At 37.0% G+C, this 18,567-nt stretch overlaps 1 protein-coding gene across 1 annotated transcript; it reads right to left on the bottom strand.

Moving 5' to 3' along the window:
- Window positions 1-1,010: 1,010 nt before the first annotated feature.
- On the bottom strand, window positions 1,011-17,774 carry LOC112450932 ((E2-independent) E3 ubiquitin-conjugating enzyme FATS). The gene is made up of 7 exons (XM_037973410.1): window positions 17,151-17,774; window positions 11,345-11,386; window positions 8,102-11,006; window positions 6,513-6,693; window positions 5,004-5,067; window positions 4,402-4,501; window positions 1,011-1,602 (listed from the first exon to the last, which is right to left on the bottom strand). Exons 3-7 carry the CDS (start codon window positions 8,330-8,332, stop codon window positions 1,573-1,575), a joined length of 606 nt encoding a protein of 201 aa, XP_037829338.1. The 5' UTR covers window positions 8,333-11,006; window positions 11,345-11,386; window positions 17,151-17,774; the 3' UTR covers window positions 1,011-1,572.
- Between the last annotated feature and the right edge of the window lie 793 nt (window positions 17,775-18,567).

The raw sequence follows: 18,567 nt of genomic DNA, 5'->3' as shown, positions 1-18,567 counted from the left end.
TTAGTTGAGGAGTTTTTATTTTTATCGTGTGGAACCACAGCTACAAAGAGAAGACCGCGCAGATAAGATTTGTTCTAAACAAATGGCTAATGATTTACAAAAGTGGCTCTGCATGAATGTGCACAGGTGTTTTGGTATTCAAAGCCACCAAGATAACCTGAGGGGCCTCGGAGCACAGAGCCCACATTATGCATAGATTGCAATGTGACATACAGACACATGAGTCCTCTGAGAGAGGAAGGCTGACTGACACGAGCCTGTCTCTTCGTATATAACTCCTGTCAGTCAGCGCTCATCACCTGAAACCTTCCCACAAAGCAGCAGAACCCTTAACCAGCGTTGGGTGGGTCTTCTTTGTAGCCTGGACTGGACACAAATCAGCAAACATCAATACTTTTTATTACGCCCGTGAGCCAAAATCAATCAGAGTGAAATGTGGCGGCAAATAAAGTTGAGCCTTTATTAATCATTCAGCTTTACATTTTAAATGCTGTGTGTACTTACAGTCACCCAAAACATTCTCCACCATAGTTCAGAGGTGCAAGGGTGTTTTTTTTTTTGTTTTTTTTTCTGCAGCTCACACCCATCCCCTGCTCTCTCCTAATCCCAGCAGGCTCTGTTTAAATGCCACAGAGTTGTCAGTCACCTTCACAGAGTCTATGTGGTCTGAGGTCTCAGTGGCTGTGCTCAGGACTCTCCTCTCTTAATGCAGTGTCATCGCTGCTTTGGAGCTCTGTGACAAAGATCTCTTTCAGAGGCGCTGTGTGTCTCTTGAGTTCGATTAGCTTGGAATGCCACTGTTCCGGATGAAAGGCTCCAGAGGCCTCGGGGCAGACGTGAAGCCAATGATGATCTTGGCTTTTCATTTTCTGGACAATACTGTACTGTTGACCCTGGCCAAAGGTGTTCCACTCAGAGCCCAAGGACTTAATTTCCTTTCTACAAATATTTCTAACATTCTTTAGTTTCATATTTTTAAAATTTGCAAAACATTTATATTACTGATGTTACAATAAAAGAAAATTGTTTAAAAAAAAAGTTACACTTCATGATGTTTAATCTATGTAATGATTATCAGTTTGTTTAAATAAGCCAACCTTGCTTTATATAAAACTATGCCTGATACATGATGAGAATAGGCTTTGCCAGTAAGTAATATAGTATACATTTTATTTTATGCACAATGTTTGTTTTTTTAGTGTCCTGTAATGGATTGAGAAGTGCAGGGTGTAGCCTGCCTCTCGCCCAATGATAGACACTGGCCTCTAAGGACCCTGAACAGGGGATGGATGGATCAATGGATGGATGGATGGATTATTGATGCCACCATGCCGCTCATCTTTGTTAGATGTTTGATTAGATTATTATTATCATTATAAGAGTACAAAGAGCAACAATACAACTGGATGTTTAACAGAAATTAACTGCCAACAAAATACATAAATACATGCAAGATATTTGGTAACAAATCACAGGGTAAGAAAAAAGAAAAAAAAAGTTGTTTATGTTTTTATATACAAAAATCTAAAGAATCCTTAGAATTTATTCCCATTTGCATGTTGAAGAATTGTCTTATCTTTGCAGAATCTGGTCCAGAAGTCTCTGCAAGTCAAGAAAAACACCAATGTCACTGATAAGCCCTCCCCAGAGGAGCGATCCAAAACCTTCTGCCACCACTCAGACCTTTCCTCAGCATCACACAGGAGCGACAACCACCGCTAAATTGGCTTTCACACCCATCAGCTTCACCCCCGAGGTGGCCAAGTCTAGGTAAAAGGGAATAAGTCTGGCTTGCTATCTGACTGCTATGCAATCACACTCCTGCAACAGTGGTACCCAACAGCTAGAATCTCATTTCAGGCAGCATTCAACACCACCCACCCTCTACCTCGTGCTATCAGACCCCTGCGGTGAGTCTTTGCTGGGCTCCCCCTCTGTGTGGGATAAAAATGAGGCCTCCAAATCACACAGTGTTTGTTCGAGAGGAACTCGCTCCTTTTCTGGCAATCTCAGTGGTTGGGCCTAGCTAATGGCTTCATTTTCAGAGGTGCCAAGGTCACACTGGCATCATAGCTCTTAAATTTTACCAAGAAATCAAATATTCTTTGACGGAGCCCCACAGCTACTGGCTGTGCCAGTAAACCAAAAGTCTGATTCACTGTTTTGCTAAAAATGAAAAAGAAGAAGAAAAAAAAAGCCTTTTGAAAAAAATAAGTCTCAGCTTAGTCATGTAGTGATAAAGATATAAAATAGTTCTTTAAATGATCTCAATAAAGATAATGCAAAGAGAGACACCTACATATCCCTCTAACTCACATTATACTCTGAGCCTGCCCTGACTGTGATTATCTATGAGAGATTTGAAACATCTCTTCACATTTCTCACCGCTCACCTGACTGACAGCGATCGGGCTATAATGGGAAAGTGAGTGAAGGCTCAGCTGAACGTGAGAGGAGCTATCTGACACTGCTTGTCCTAAATATATCATTCATTTTCCCCCAAATGCCTTCCACTGTTGAATGATGCAGAAAGTTAAACTGTGCATCATATGCTCATTGTCTACGATTAAAAATGTTGAGTTATTATTATCATTACCATTATTACTATGTTAGTTTGAAATGTGAAGACCCTAAGCAGGCATTGTTTTCATGCAGTAATTGGCTCAAAGAATATGCAATCTTCTGTCTATTATTGAAGCAAAATGTTGAATGTGCAGAATTTGGTTGACAGTGCAGTGGACTAGATGTGGTTTTAACAGTCAAACAGGGACCTCTACTGGACAATATTTATATCACATTTTAGATTTGGAATAAAGCAGGTATTGTAATGAGCTTGTGATTAGCAAGACTTTTTAATTTAATTTTATTTTTTTTAACATAAATTATTAAAGAAAATAAAACACACTCTATCTTTACTTGTCTACTTGGTTTGAGTGACATGGATGTTGTTGTTTTTTTCTTCTCCTGTTTTATTTTCTTTCATTTTCCTGCAAAGTTAATTTATTACATTTTAACATTTAGGAAAAGATAAGAGTTTTGAGGCATGTTTGCAACATGTGGTTTTCCAGGAGTGTTGGCGTTCTAATGGGGCAAAGGCACAGTGGCTTCCTTCCAATCAGAGGGTTGAGGGTTTGATCTCGAGCCCCTTTAGTATTGGACAAGATACTGTTCACCCCACTGACATGTCTTTTGTAGTATTAATAAAAAGTGCTATATATGGTGTGTAAAAATATATAATAGGAAGCACTGTGTGAGTCTGTGTGAATGGATTAAAGAGAAGCCATAAAGGCCTTTGCAGTGCCTGAAGGTTAAAAAGATGCTATGTAAGTGTGGACCATTTATCTAAAATAGAAGGATTTATAAAAGTCTGCAGCTTATGTCTGACTTTCTGCTGCTCAGACTTGTTACAGAACGTTGTATATTCTTTTCTTTATTTCACATCAAACACCAATAAATGACCTGAGGTGATAAAATTATAAGTGCAGGTGAAAGAATCTCACTATTATCCTAAAGTACTGTCGTCTGTACAAAGACTACCTAAAATCTCATAGCTGCTGTTGTCTCGTTTTTCCTCCATGAAGGAATTATAAAGTGTAAGATCTTCTGTTCTCACGTTTTTACTGCACTTTTTCAACCACTTTCAGACCTTTTTCGACAAAGGGATGAAGCTTTACATCGTATTTATGCAGAAGTATTGCCAGTTTGTCAAAGATATCAGAAACGTTAATCGAGCTCTGTATTTTTACCAATACTTCCAAACCTTACTTAAAAATATCCGGTTAGAGCATATAAAATTAGGAACATACTAACTCAAGACTAGAATAGCCTAGAATTTTGTAATACCATTCTAGCCGGGTGTCCAACACATTCCTTTAAAATCTTACAGCTTATTCAGAAGGCTGCAGCATGAGTACTTCACAGGTACTTCAAGGAAGGACCATTTCCCTCCTGTTTTAGCCTCTCTGCATTGACTTCCCGTGACTGGCAGAGTACAATACAAAATCCTCCTCATTACAAATAAAGCACTGAATGGCCCAGCTCCAGCATATTTAAAGCAGCTAATTGTTCCTTACAGCCCAACTAGAACACTTCACTCCCAGCATGCAGGTCTTTTAGTTCTTCCAAGAATCTGTATCACTAGAATGGGAGGGAGAGCCTTCCCCTCCTCCACTGTTACTGTTTATTGCATAGTCTGTATTACTTGTTTTTATAGGTTTTATCATGTATTCTTATGCATCAATTTTATATATTTGCTTTTAATCGATGCTTCTGTGATCTTTTTATTGCATTTACTCTTCCATTATTTTGTGTTCTGAACTGTTGCACTCAAAGTTGACCATCTTCACATGTCCTAATCAATGTTTTGAGCTAATTTTTGCAACAAACTCACACCGGCTCTACCTTTTTAAAGACCTCGGCTCGCAGTCTGTTGCTTTGTGATACAGCCCTTCTTTTCTCTTCCTCCTTCCTCTTAGTCACCTCCGGCAGCTTGTTGTAAATCCTACAGACACAAGAAAGGGAAAATTCACACAGGGCAGGGGAATATGGTATCAGAAGTCTGAGTGTGGCTGAGCTGTGCCAGCAGATTGGCATACTAGAGACAAGGTTTTATCAAGTAAGACCGCTGGCTGGAAAAAACAAAAACAAATCCTGGACCTCCTGATAGCAAGTCACACACATACTCCTTTTGCACTTGCACTATCTCTGCCTATTTGTTAAGAGAGCCTTTAAGTCAGATAGACTTGCTTTTGAAAAAAAAAATAATTACAGATAGTCAGCTGAGGTGTGTCTTTCTAGATAAGATGAGAAAAGGAGGATAAAGATAGGATAGACAGACCTTACTTTTAATCTCCTACAAAGACATCAAAACCATATATCTATACAATAGGTGGATGGGTGGATGTGCATTGTGTGTGTTTGCACAAAAGCAAAGTTGATGGGTTGAACTGTGCTGGAAACAAAAAAGTCATCTTCTGACAGGAGGCTTGGTTGAGAAAACTCACCTTCTGGACCTCAGCTGCATCTCCCTGCCTGATATAGACCTCTCTCTCGGCTTGAAAAGGTTATCTGGGACACACACACACAAACAGCAAAGCAAGCACACATGAACAACAAAGAATTAATATGGAAATGAATCTTGCATATGTAAATGAAGACTGAGCACTGATCTCTCTTTTTTAGGCAGTTCCACTGCTCACTAAGAATAAAGGCACACACAAAGATCAACGTTCAAAAAGGAAAAATGTGAACTTGTTGGCTTGTTTTTTTTTGTGGGGGGGTCTGTTTCTCTTGAAACATTATACATCACTTCACAGCCAGAGATCATGGAGGTGTTCAAGGTTTCTAGCTTGAGTTCCCCTTCATGAGCTTTCCAAACTAAAACGGGAACCATTTAATTAAATATTAGAATGATGTCAAATCTTATTATTGTTTTACATAAAGGTCAAGAACTCATGCTTCTAGCACTATTGTACAAAAGCAGGTGTTTTTTCAAAGCACAAAGTGAAAAAAAGTTCCTTTCAATAGCTGAATCAAAGTGTTTTTCAGTGTGCAGCCTCTTTTAATGTACTTAACTTATTATTAGGATTAAACAGTATCATAGTAGTTTGAAAATCCCTTTGTGAAGTAGATATCTGTCTAGCTTTCTGTTTTTATAGGGTAAATTATTTTTTTTCATACACCTGTTGAATTATTGTGAATGTCCATATTCTACTGAAAAATAGCTTCAGAAATAGAGCTTCAAATTATACTGTAAAAAATGTTTTACACTGTTTAACATAATAATGGTTATTGTCCATCATGTCTTGGTCTCAGTTCTGTGTTGTTGACTTTCTTCTGTCTAACGTCTGATTTTCATCTCATTTATTATTATTATTATCACTTTTTTTCTGCTTGAACAGGGGTCAATAAAAGACTTGAAAATAAAATGATATAATTATATTTATCTTTTAAATTTGTGAGAAGACCCTGAACTGAGTAAAAAAATAAAAATAAATAATGCCTTGGCCCATCTGCAGTACTAAACATTGACCAGTAGAGAGCAAAGTTGGTTAAATGTGGGGACATTATAATGGAAATATAATATAAAAGCACTTTTTTTTCCTTTTCAGAAGAGGTGATGTGCTGAAATAAAAAAGGGACAGGGTACTGTGCATGTGGTGATCCAGTGTCTCTTGTCGCAGCAGTCCAGAAGTTTGGATGAATGCATCTGAATCTGCAGAAGTGACGCAACAATAAGATGAAGAGATTGGAAACACTGGATGTGGAGGATAAGAGACCACCTGCTCTGAATGTTAGATAGCTAGCTGTTTGCTGTTTTGTAAATCCATACGTTCCAGGATCCTTTGTCATAGAATTTACAGTTGACTGAATTCTGCTGTCACCGCTGGTGCTCTGACAGCGGAAAGAAAACACTAAGGCTGGTTGATGGTGTGCACTGGAAGTGACATCTTCTTAATGAATTATTTCAGCTTTTTCCCATGTTTTAGTTTGAGCTATGTTGCTGTGCTCACCGCTAAGTGGATCCGGTGTGGTGCAGTTCCTCTTTTGCTTGCCTTGATCTTCCTTTGGGCCTTGCACCAGGTCCAGATTTGAGTCGTGCAGTGTTTTCCTTCTTCTGGCTCTCTGCTCCAACCTCTTCACTCGATCCCGAGATCGGCTGATGAAGTCCGGCCTGAAGAGCTCTAAAGCCTCCTGGAGCAGAGATGAAGATATATCCACTGAGCTGCTTATTTTTGAGGAAGAAGGGGGGGGCTACAACTTTATAATAGTGAGGAGGAGAGATAACAGCTGCAGGAAGGATAAAAGTAGGAGTGCTTTTCTCTCAAAGGGAAGCTAAATCTTTTAGAAGGCCTCATAGCCTTTTTGTCCCTTCTGATGCTAGAATATGTCCCATTGACTGTGTAAACAGACAAACTGCAAACCAGAAATGAAAATGGTGCATTTATTCATGATTTTCTATTATCCCCCAACTTAGCAAATCTCAAACAAAGAAAAAGAAGTCTGCTAAAATGTCAAAATTGTTCCTCAAGACATGCTACTACTTTTGCAAAAATGTTCATTTCAACCATAAAAACATAAAGATACACTGTGTAAGGCCTGAAACCTTTAACACTTGTGTTATTTCACTGGGAACAGCTTCTTTTACTCCCCTTTTATTGTCTCTGTTTAGGTTTTGTGCTCTGTTGCTCATCAAATGTGTTTCCATTTTAAATGCTTTGAATTTTATTGTTTTATTGTTTCACAAACCATTATTTTCAAAGTTTAACCAGAATGGCTACAGCTCATTTGTCATCACAAGATGATCTCAGTTTAAAACAGGCATAAAAGATGACAGGCGAAATGCATCCCATCAAGGAATGTTAGTCCTTTAATTACTGAGCATGATTTTATCAAGGAAATTGAATGCAGCACTGCCACTAAAAGCCTTTCCACACAATGTGTGTATTTTTTTTTTCATGCTTTTCTCTTTAAACCTCCACTTGACAAAACTTGTTGAGCACTCTTGCATTTCCATAATCTAATCACTGCAAATATTGGCAAAACAAAACATGACAGGGCCTCAAACAGCGATGATGATTCTGCGGTTCAATCACTTTTTAAAGTGAAAAAAGAAAAAGTGAAAGTTTTTTTTTATAATCTGGCATCAAGGTCAGGCAGGGGCACTTTTATTTGTGGATAAAAAAGCTGTAGTGTTACCCTGATTATTATACCATTTATATTCATGATGTCAATGGCTGACACTCTGCTAGATAGGAAATAAATAATAGGTAACTTATTTTACATGAGTGATGATCCAGAAACTTTTAAGAACAAGCTAAATTTCTGACATAAATCCCCAAACTTGTTTTGTTGTTGTAGTGAGCACAAGGTTTGGAAGCAAACTCAGATACAAGAAAATGTTCTTTTTCTAAAAATGCACCAACCATAGCATGACGCAACAAGTCAACACATGTTTTTAACCAGTTCTAGGCCTATTAGCCAGATTTAGTACTTCAGTATGCTAAGAGCTCTTACTCTCTTTTCTAGAGAAAGACATTGCAAATGCTGCTGGTTAAAAAGACAATCCTTAGGAAACCACATACATAAATGTAGCTCATACTTTTAGGCTGAGAGTCTTGGGAGTGTTTCCCACTGAGTCATCCTTCAGTCTGCAGCGGTAATGACAAGTGGGAACTGGCTGACTTTCTGAGGATTTGCCATCTTCTTGTTCTTCACGTGTCTTTTTTCTTCCTGTTTGTTTGCTGCACGTTCCTGAATTTGCTTGAGACACATTAAAACATAAAGATGCATCAGTCAAAAGCAGACGAGAGTGGCTAAGGACTATTTTCATTTCCCAAAGAAAGTCTCACATTCAGACGTAATTATGTGTGCAAATGTGTTTGGAAGGTTCTCGTGCAGTTTGTTGCCTCTGTTTCATTCCATCTCTCTCAGATATACTTACTGTTTTTCACAGTGTTCATAAAATCCGCCTAAGCTTTTATCATCTGAAGAAGGAAGAAAATGAACAAACCCCAAAATGAACCTAACACACTCCCATACACACACATTTGCATTCAAATGCACACACTACCCCAACTTTATATAGAGAGACAAAAATCCAGAGGGAACACGAGTGTTGCCAATGAATAATGTAAAAGATGGCAGCGCATTCATTCTGCTCTTGTAACCTCATCCCTGTACATCCTGCAGAATATATCTCAACTGAACACTCCGCCATGAGCATGTGGTGTTTTTGTTGTACAGTGTCATTGTAATGTAAAGTTACTGGTTAAACTATTGTTAAAAGATATATATTTACCCTTTCGGTATCAGAATGTATGTCAAACAAAAATAACAAAAACCTTAAAATAGAAAAAAAAAAAAAAAAGAAAACAAGTGCACTGAAGTGAACGAGTTTAATATTTAAAAAGTGTTGTGTTGAAGTTGTATTTATAGGACAACAAATGTAACAGGACTGCAACCTTTATTACCAATACTGCAAAATCTAATTTTATTTAGGGTACAGTAGCCTATATAGCATGTACTTTGTTTGTTTGGTGTGTGTGTGGTGTGTGTGTGTGTGTGTGTTTGCTCAGTAATACCTGAACAGGACCAAGAAACTTTTGATTTTGGTACTCTTGTATTGACAGTCTGAAGGAAACAATAACTTAAAGAAACCATCTGGGTTTGTGCTGATGTTTCTTTAATCAATCAGCTAAAAACTTGATGCAAATATTAATACATTTTTATAAAATTTGTAATTTTGAAGACATCCATGACATAAGATTATTGTAATCTTTATCCATTAGAAAATACTTTACCGCAATCTTATTTTCTTTTTTTGAATAAAAGTACAAAAATATCCAAATCTTTTTTAAACATCTAGACAGACATTTAGCTTTAGGTACTTCATACATAATGCTAAACTAATGTACGACTTTTGTTGCTAACACAGTTTTTATTGTCAAACAAAACTGCATTCAAAAACTGACAACAACCAGCCAATATGTATTATTAGTCGTATTTTTTTCAATGTATTTCAATATAGCTAAGTTTCAATTTCTTCCAATGTTTGTGTGCTTCAGTTTGTAATGACACACTCTGTCATCCCAATTAAACATTAATCGTCTCATTATAGTTGTAGCCTTTTTGCACTTGTTTCTAATAGTGTATTTTTATTTAGATATAATGAAAAATTAGCACCTATTTCATTCCATTTTAATTTCACATAGTGAAAAGTACTTGGCCGGTAAATTACTAATATTTTCAGGTGTTTCTGGTTTTATTTTTTCTGGTTTTATTCAGGTGTTCTGTGACAAATTCCAGCAAAAACGACCTTTCCAAGTCAGGTATAAACTGAAGAATGAAAGGAAGAGAAACAACTAAAAAGAGGCTTTTAATTTTCTAAGACCAGCTTTGCACTACATTCAGCTTCCTGTTCTGCCTTGGAGTGTGATCTTATAGACCACAGCTTTAGAAAATGTGAGGCAGTGAAATGTATGCACACATCAGCTGGCACCGGCACTGAAGGTTTTCAATTCTTAAGGTGATGGAGTCCATACCTGGGCCAATCCTGAAAGTGTGCTTCCCGGGCCTGAAATTTCTCTGGGCAAAAAGGACCGCCTCATCTGCATTCCCCTTCTGCTTCCCAGTCTTTGTGTTCGAGGTGGTTGGTCCTCTGAATGACAATAATCCAAAGGAAGCGCTGCTCTGCTGCACGTCTGACTCATTAGCCTCAGTGTGAACACCACAAGCAGGTGCTGGATGGTCAGCTTTGTTGTTCTGGTGCTTTGATAGAGGGCTTCTCCAGTAATCTAAACCGTCCTCTCCCATGTTGCGTTTGTTGCTGACCAACACGTTCGCCTTGCCCCTTCCATAAGCCTCATTTGTTTTGGGTAGCCTCTTATCTGTGGTGGATTTGCAGCCAGATCGGACACCAAGACGACAAGTCATGGCAGATCTATGCAAAGCTGGCTGAACGTTTCTCATCCCGTCTACAAGTTCTACAAGAGAAATACAAAGAGTCTTGTCCAAAATCACAACAGAGCTGATAAACCTCAGAGGAACCTTGTGATGAATGCACACCTTATAGGAAAGCTGATTCATCATTGTGGAACTTGTCACTCCCTGTTTTTTGTTCTTTTCCGGGTAGTTCAGCTTGCATTCTACAAGTTGTACTTTCATGTTTCCTGAATCTTTTACTCCCAATCCATTGGCTGATGAGTGGGCCCATCTTAAAACATTTGGCTTAAAGATCGTAGGGCTCTGTTCGCAGACGTTCAATGAAACTCTCATTGCAGCTTAAGAAATGGTTTCTTCTCTTGAAGGTCTCTCGTAGTTCTAGAGTAGCTTATACCTTCAGCACGATGGAAACCTCTCCAAAGGATGGCCTGTCTGTAACCTGAGCGTAGCTGGATGGTGTTTTTGCTTCAAGACATGAATTCTTCTTTACCTCTTACTTCAAGCTCTTTCCCCACAACAGGACATTCTTGTGCAGAGAAGAAGTGATGTCTTTAACTTGACAGCTATGAAAAGACAAAGACAATAACATAACAGAGTTGAGCTCCAAAGGTTCAAATGATTTCTCTGCAAACTGGAAGACTGTGAAACTACAACCAAACCAAGACAGACTGCAAAAACAAAGGTAGCTGCAGAATGACTGGATGGTCTTACTACATACTCATCTGCTTTGTCAGCTGGTGTTGCTATGACAATAGACAGCATGCGAGAACAGTTTATCAATAACATTAAAGTGAAAAGTTCAGGTATGTCCTCTGAAAAACAAGACTTCAGTCCCTGTCCTATTTCTATTTTTAATTTTAGTGAGCAAACATCTGCACAACATAACATGAATTATACTCACTTTCTGCTGCCCTTGGAAGGCTTTCTTGGGATTTTCTTTAATCTGTGTTTGAAGGGCAAACATTAAAACATCTTCCTGTGTTGACTTTGCATGCATACACATAAAAAAGGATTGACGAACCACTTAAATCGTACTAGAGTTGTAAACATAATAGATGAAAATGCAAATATTGTAACTCAGTCTTATTTTTTTATGTAAAACAACAACAACAAAAAAATCATAGGTTTTAGTATAGCCTCTTGTACACTAACACAGATGGCAGTTTTTTTTAAAAAAAAAACAAAAACATTTTTGCATTTTCTTTATAAAGCATTTGTTTTGCCTCAGGGAAATTCATTTTAATTGTTTAGTATAAAATCACTGATCACAGTATGCATCAGCGCTTTCATTGAGTGTTTGCAGAACAGCAGCATTTAACAACTTTCTGAGCAGTGAGACTTTGGGCTAACAGGTGAGCATCTCCACGTTTGTTTGCCTCATTGATATAAAGTGTAAATACATTTGAGAAGCTCCAACTGTGGAAATCCACTGACAGTGAGCAGACACCGCTTCCTTTTTTTTTTAATTTTTTTTTTTTTTATCTGTCACATCGCAGCAGAAATATAAACAGAACACGGCGGTTTTTGATTTTCACAGGGCGACACGCACCAGATAAGACATAAAAGAGGTGTTCACATGAAAGAGATCCTGCTGAACATGAAAAATAATAATCTGTCTATACTCATAAAAAATACACTCATTTTGTGACATAGAAAATAGGAGACCGTATTTTGACAAACTCTCAGTATTTAATGCTTTTGCTCATGTGCGTGTGTTTGCTTGTCTGTCTTGTTAGCAAAATATCTGATGAACCACTGAACAGATTTTAATAAAACTCCCAGAAAGTAATAATTAAGTGGACATCTACAACTGATTCCCCTTTAGAATCAACTCTATTTAAGATGGCCGTCACAGCTAAGTGACCTTAAAAAACACAAAAATGGTTATAACTCAGGTGATTTGACAAATATTGAGTTAAAATCTGGTGTGGAAGTAGCTGGAAGTAATTCAAAACACATACTCTGAGCACTGCACATTGCATTACATTTGTGCTTAAAACATTGTGTAATAACTCTTTGAGTCAACTCTGCCTGCTTGTTAGCAAAATATTTTATGAACCACTAAACTGACTTAAATGGAACTCTTAGAAAGTAATCATTGGATGTACATCTACATCTGATTAACTTCTGAAAAAACCCTAATTCAAGATGGCTGTCCCAGCTAAGTGACCTTAGGAAACACGTAAATGACCACAACTTAGAATTCCAGATATTGAGGTAAAATTTGGTGCATAAGTAGCAGCGTAAGTAGAGTCATCCTCAATATTTACTCTGAGAGCTAGCACATCTTCTAATCTCACATGAGATTGTGAAAAACATCATTTATAAGGATTGACCAAAACAGCTATAACTCCCTCGCTACTCATCATCAAATGATCTTAGTTTAAAACACCGACATGAAAAGCATCAGGCAACATGCATTGCTTCGAGGAATTCTAGGCCTTTAGTTATTTATCGATTTCATGTTACCTTTTTCTTTAATTATAATGTTACCAGGCTTGGAACTTTATCCCACTCATAAACACTCAAAAAAGAAAAAAAAAAGTTATTTATTTTTCGTTTTGCTTGTCTGGAAAATGTCATAACATCAAAAACAAAAGCTTAAATATTTAGTTTTAGAAGGCCAAAGACGGGATGTATTGATTTGCTTTACTCACCTCTGAGAATGAAGCATGATATAAGTGTGTCTCTTTCACACCAGCTTGTACAAACCTCATTTCAGTCAGCAAGACTGAAATCGTAATAGCTTGCAACATAATTAAGTGTTTAACCAAACTCACTGAACACGCAGAACATTAATTTAAGGCTACACAGTTGCAGGCGACACCAAGGCCTTGCAAATTAAATTCATGCTTTCTGGTTAGAATGTCTGCATGAGCTGTACACTGTGTATAATATAACGCAGGTAAAATAATTATACTGCATTTTGATTTAAACCACATGGGGGTAATTGTAACATTGGGATGTAACAACACAAAAACAGAAATTTATACCCCCCTTTTTAATTGGATTTACATTTTCCTCAACCAGCAAGTCAGAGAAATAACAATACAATGTTGTGTTTCTAAGAAAAAAAGAAAAAAAGTCTTGCAAACAATCAAAGTGATGAACAAGCAGCAATATGTTAGAAAATAAGCTAAATATCGACACTAAAGTGAACCCTGAAACAACGAACGCTGAGTCTTTTAATCAAAGACAGACATTATATCAAACAGCATATTCAATAAGGTGCTTTGCATAAAAGAATTACATTACTAAATAGTTAATGTATTGTATGCATATTCTGCATGTGCTTTCATGAATTCTGAGTACCGTTTTCTTTGTTTTATATGAAAAACGAGCAACTTCACAGCGGACAAATTACATGAAAACCTAAATAAGTCTGTGAGGAAAACAAGAACATTCATACAGCTCCCAAAAAACGAAGCTGTAGCACTGCATTGGATTATATTTAGAGCTGATTATATTTAGTTCTGAATAAATACACAACTTTGGCAGCTTGCAGAAACATATTGGTTGCTGTTATATATATATATATATATATATATATATATATATTTTTTTTTTTTTTCCCAGTTGGTCAGCATCTAAAGAAATGGGCTTGCTCAAAAGAACTTAAAGAACATTTGTACTACACTTTGCCATGGTGCCTTTAAGAAACCAAATTACACGTTGAAAATATGTGGTGCTGTTAAACCTTTTTTTAGACAAATGTTTATGACAAAAACAAAAGGAGCATGTTTGAACAGCTGAAAAGCTAATTTAGAATAAATCACATTTTTTTTAAATTGAAAATTTAGGATCAAAATTGAAATTAAAGGATCAAAAACGGGAGTATATTGAATTTATTCACATGTGGCTTCATCTCTTTTCAAACCCACAAAGACAGTTGCCACACTATTATCATTATGTCAATGCATTGGTCCACAGTTAACACAATTACATCATTTATTTGTGTGCTTGAGTCTTATTCCATCTTAACAAGTGTTTTATTTTTTTCAGGTAGTTAGTTTACCATTGTGATGTGGAAATTAAGGAATAAGCTGATGTCCAAAAACATTAAATGAAAATTTTAAACCCTTTAAATGACTCTTGTTACATACACTTCACAAAAGAAAAGCAAGAATTGAATCACAATCTAAATATGTGGGTTGTCATAAAATTTTAGCTCTCAGCTGTATTTTGTTGAGCTCTCAGGCCTTGATTAGCTCATTAAATCAGGGTTTACTCACACTCCTCGTTTAGAACGGCCGGCTGTTGCAATTTTTAAAGGTTTATAATTACTCTGCATCTTAAACCTTGTCCAGCAATCAGCGTTCATTGGCTCCTCTGAACATCTGTGCTTTAAAAGAAAAAAACTGATGCCTACAATAACAATGAAGAAAATACACAAGCCATTTTTAGGTAGTCTTTAGCTTTGTTTGTAATATTAGTAAGAAGTAGCAATTAACGGACACAAAGGAGGTCAAGTTGAGGTCCGGAGGAAAACGAGAGCACAAAAACACTAATTAAAACTTGCTTTATGGGATAAAAGCTTCAGGAGCATTTTGCAGACACTGAAGTTATGTTCTCCTGCTTTATTGTGCCGTCACACCTACACAAATGTCACCTTTAAGGAAGAGTCGAGCGCTTTCTGTGCCCTCACCACAAAGAAAATTCAGTTTGCAAGTGAGCACAATCAGTGGTTTAATAGATTTTGGAGTTTACACAAATTAAACTTCCGAGCAGAAGAGACCACACCGGCTGTGGGAATTCATAAAAAGACATTTAGACAAAGGCTGCAGAAATGTTTAATAGTTGCAATACAATGGCTAGTAAAGGTTATTATTCTATTGGTGTGTTTTTGGTAGAAAAAAAAAAAAAACCAAACAAAACTGAAATCATCTTGTTCTCACTTACTATTCATTATAAAGTAACTTTTTAAATTTTGGGGAGACAAAAAGATTAGTTGAAATGGCACTTGACACAAATATATATATATTCTTTTTATAACACTCACATTTATTAAACCTAAAAGAAGTGATTAAAATATTAGGCCTAGCATGCCTTGAAGGAATGCTCATGATCACATGCCAGAGTTTTAGACTAAGATCATGTTTTGTTGAGAAATGACTGAGTTATAGCTGTTTTGGTCAAACCTTGATAACAGCATTATGTGCAATCTCATGTGAGATCACATGTGATCTTGTGTGAGAGATCACATGTGAGTGTTTGTTGAGATTCACTCTCAGCTGCTACCATATCAAATTCTTGCCATTAGTGGGAGTTACAGCCATTTTTTTGTATTGGCTAAGGTCGATTAGCTGTGAACACTATCTTGAATTTGGATGAGTTGATCAGTTTTAAATGTACCTCCAGTGATTGCTTTCTGAAAGTTTCAATAAAATCTGTCTTGTGGTTCATGAGATATTTTGCCAACAGACAAGCGGAGCTGATACCAACAGGCAAGGCTAAAGGTTTTGGCACATATCTTGTTTAATGGGGTGGGATCATGCAACTGGTGGCGACAAAAACATGAGGCACTCCTTAAAAAATGTAAGTGTTTAGATGTATCATTATGTGTTTGTGTTACTTTAATCATTGTGCTTGTCTTTTCTGTACAACAGTCTCCTTATTCCTCTGGACACTGGTCTATAAAATCATCTACCACAAATTCGGTCAAATAATATAAAAAGTATTCACTTCTGTGTATCATTTTCAAATATGCTCTTAGGTTAAACAACTTACATGCACTATTGATCAGTGAATGTTGGATTATACGGGTGATAAATGTGCTGCATAAAGCCCACGCTTCTTGTTATGAGTTTTGGCAGTTACATAATGGTTTTTGTATTAAAGCAATTTGTCCAGCCGAGTCAGACGAGCTGTAATGATCCTGACCATGGGTCACTGGAATGTGGTCACATGCTCCATAATCTGTTCGAGTAGGAAAACATAGCACTTGGCTCAAGGGTCTTTTGTGGTTATTTTGTTACCTAAAACACAAATCCTTTAAAAAAACAACAACTATAAAACGATTATGTTGGGTGTTTGAAGCAAACACAGAAGGAGGAAGTCACAAGCACAGGCAAGCTTGTGTTGACTGATCCGTCTTTAGCAAGCAATTTGTGCACACACATTTGACAGTTTCTATGAGTAGCTTATTTCCATTTGTGCAGTTTGAAATGTGTACATTTGAAAAACTGTTTATGCGTTTGTGAATCCTTCTGAGGCTAATTTTACTCTATAAAAAGTGCAATGGAGAAATCCCTATGTATATGGAATAGATGGTGAAAAAACACACAAACTCTAAAAAAACAGGAAAGCACACAAAGAAAACAAGGCCTTAAAAAAAATGTACCAAAAACGAGAAAGCACAACACAAACAAAATTAAAGCTTCAAACCAAAACCCATAGATTGTAACAAGGACGATAAAAATGTAAAAAATGAATTTTTTTACAGTCTCTGAAGTGATGCCCTAATGTGCAACCACACCTGCAAGAATCTAGCTTTGATGAAACGAGTCCACATTACAAAATTTAGAAGTTTGCAAATGAGCATCAAAAACAATTCGAGCAATCTTGGAATAAAAAAGTGAAAATGGAAGCAGAAATGGAAAGGCATGTTTAGAAAAAGGAAGAAAAAAAAACGCACAGAAATCCACAATACTGCAAAAGGTCATCCATCTGAAATCTAATGTTCTGCACATGCTGTAGAGTCTCCTTACCTGCAGTTGTTATTCTCCTTAGGATCAGTTGTATCAGCAGAGGCCACAGTGTGAGCTGTCCTGCTCTCAGCTAGCAGCATAACAAATCATCAAGTAGTAAAAGTGCTCGATAGTCATTCCTCAAGCTCCGGTAGAAATGCCTCCCAGTTGCCCAGGGCTCAATGAGAAAAGTAAAACCCATCAACTAAGTCAATATGTTTAGACAAATTATCCCGTGAGCTTAAGTCAGCTGCATGGGAGTGAAAAGTTAAACTCTGTTCTGTAAATGGAAGAAAAGTCCTGGGTAGAAGTTTAACAGCAATGGCTCTCATGGACACACTTCAGTGAATGTTGATATTTCTCAGTTAATGGTTAAAAAAAATTAACACCCACGGGGGATTTTTTTTGTTTGAGCTTCCTGCAGGACTTTAGCTCTTCCTCTTCAGATGAGTACTCCAGTGCACCCAGATGGTCTTTCCTCCGTCACCAGGGACTCAGCTCAGGTAGCAGAACACGTGACTGGCTCTCAGGTTTCAGGATTTACATAGCAGGTCGTCACAACACAAGTTATTAATGTTGTCAAAGGCTTTCAACAGCTCCTGCAGTTGCCTCTGAAAAAAAAAAAAAAAAATCTATCGAAAATGATAGAAAAAGTTTGCACAAATGTTTACTTGTTGCAGAGCTAAACCAGTCCGTTCCCCAGATGTTTTCCCACAGCTCCTGTGAAAGAACTCATAGATCTTCTCGGAATAAGCAGTCCTGCATGCGGATAAAAGAACAGGGAGTGTAAATGTAAAACTATAAATGCATTTTGATACAACTCTGGAGGTGCTGAAAATTCAGCTTACTGTATTTCCTTTTTTATGAAACCCAGTCAAAGTAGGTTAGGCTTTAAAAAAAAAAAATCACAGTAAGGAACATAAAGTTTACATTTTCCCAATGATGAATTCGTTTTGATTGTTCAAGTAAAGCAGCAAAAACATTGAGGAAAATTTCACTCTTGTCACAACTCATGACCCAGTGGTTATGCTGATTTGAAAGTGATGATCAATGGCTCATATCTCCAGCAATTAATCTGAGGCATATGCTGCAACACTATCGACTAAATAAATAAATACGAGTATGCACCATGACCGTTTTAGAGCCATCTAGCATAAATGAAATGATGTTTTTATTTTTTTCTGTTTAAGTCCTGCTCAGAATAAAAATGTGATAAAAATACTGAATTTTACACAAGATTATGGTGCAAAATATATTTTAATGCACCCCTTGTCTCAACAAACAAACACAAAAAAACAATATATGAGGTGGGTTCTCATTCAGTTCAGTGTTGGCCTCTTTAGATCTGTAAAGGTAAAATGAACTTACTCTGCAGTTCTTTTATGTGGAAATTCTTTGAAAGCTTCTTTCATCGTTACCCATCACTTCGGTGCATCAA

Source organism: Kryptolebias marmoratus, linkage group LG22, assembly GCF_001649575.2.
Source record: "Kryptolebias marmoratus isolate JLee-2015 linkage group LG22, ASM164957v2, whole genome shotgun sequence".
Taxonomy (NCBI): domain Eukaryota; kingdom Metazoa; phylum Chordata; class Actinopteri; order Cyprinodontiformes; family Rivulidae; genus Kryptolebias; species Kryptolebias marmoratus.
The sequence above is the reverse complement of the archived record's forward strand: the minus strand, read 5'-3'. Positions and strand labels throughout refer to the sequence as shown.